The sequence below is a fragment of the Colobus angolensis genome, unplaced genomic scaffold, assembly GCF_000951035.1.
Source record: "Colobus angolensis palliatus isolate OR3802 unplaced genomic scaffold, Cang.pa_1.0 Scaffold187, whole genome shotgun sequence".
Taxonomy (NCBI): Eukaryota; Metazoa; Chordata; class Mammalia; order Primates; family Cercopithecidae; genus Colobus; species Colobus angolensis.
This window is the reverse complement of record NW_012115010.1, coordinates 2598492-2599619: the sequence shown is the minus strand read 5'-3', so window position 1 is coordinate 2599619 and position 1128 is coordinate 2598492. Positions and strand designations below refer to the sequence as shown.

General features: G+C 45.8%; 1 protein-coding gene across 1 annotated transcript in view; it reads left to right on the top strand.

Moving 5' to 3' along the window:
- The window catches only part of ARL17B (ADP-ribosylation factor-like 17B), a 57043-nt gene that overhangs the window by 7546 nt on the left and 48369 nt on the right, over nt 1–1128 (top strand). Inside the window, exons 3-4 of the mRNA XM_011940181.1 lie at nt 625–735; nt 901–954. Coding sequence (XP_011795571.1) covers nt 625–735; nt 901–954 — 165 coding nt within the window. The remainder of the gene's footprint in view (nt 1–624; nt 736–900; nt 955–1128) is intronic.

Genomic DNA, 1128 nt, shown 5'->3' with positions numbered 1-1128 from the left:
AAAAAAAAGAGCAAATAGAGGGTGAAGATGTGAAGGAAGGAAGAGGGTGAAGGAAGGAAGAAAGAGGGTGCAGATGAAGATGTGGGGGTCAAGGAAAGGTTTGTTCTGTTGCTTTTAAAGATGTAAAAGACTTAAGCATGCCAAGGTGAACAGATTGGAGATATTCAGATATGGGAGAGAATAGGAATAGTAAAAAGTTCCAGACAGTCTGGGTGGAGTGGATCTGGCTCATAGAGGGAGGGAGTTGGTGAAAGAGAGTTATCCTCTTCTGTTGTTCCAAGAGGGAGGAAGAAAAGCGTGGGTAAAGATGTAGACTGGCGTTTACACTGTATGGTGGAAGTGGAAGTCAGTCCCATCAGTGGCTTCTCTGCTCTGAAGTACACTGTGATAGTCTCCTGCTGAGAGAAAGGGCAGGTGCATGGCTGGAGATTGGGGAGTAGAGAAGGTTTGAGATACCTGTCCTGATGAATGGGAGAGGGGGCCAGCACATTCTCTTTGAAGGCTATAGATCTTTGACTAGCAGGCTGCTTTGTAAAGTAAAAGTACTATCCACATGTTGAAATTATTTTGAATTGTTCAACCAGCACAAATCATAATTAAACGTTTTCCCCCTATTTCATTTAGGTTTCCATTCGGAGATGGTAGAATATAAAAATATCACCTTCACAGTCTGGGATGTTGGCAGCCACTTCAAAATCAGACCTCTGTGGCAGCATATTTTCCAGAACACAAAAGGTAAAGATTATTCAGTCTATAGCCTTGATACTGTTTCTGTGAAATGTCTCTAAAGACGGATGCTTGAAGTGATACCTTGTGGTGCTCTGCTCTATTGACACTGTCAGCCATTTCCCCTCTTAGGGTCTCCTTACACTTACTGGGGTGGTTTCTTTTGTGAGACAGAGTCTTGCCCTGTTGCCCAGGCTGGAGTGCGGTGGTGTGATCTCGGCTCCCTGCAACCTCCGTCTCCCGGGTTCAAGTGATTCTCCTGCCTCAGCCTCCCGAGTAGCTGGGGTTACAGGCGTGCGCCATCATGCCTGGCCAATTTTTGTATTTTTAGTAGAGATGGGGTTCTGCCATGTTGGTCAGGCTGGTCTTGAACTTCTGATCTCAGGTGATCCGCTTGCCTCG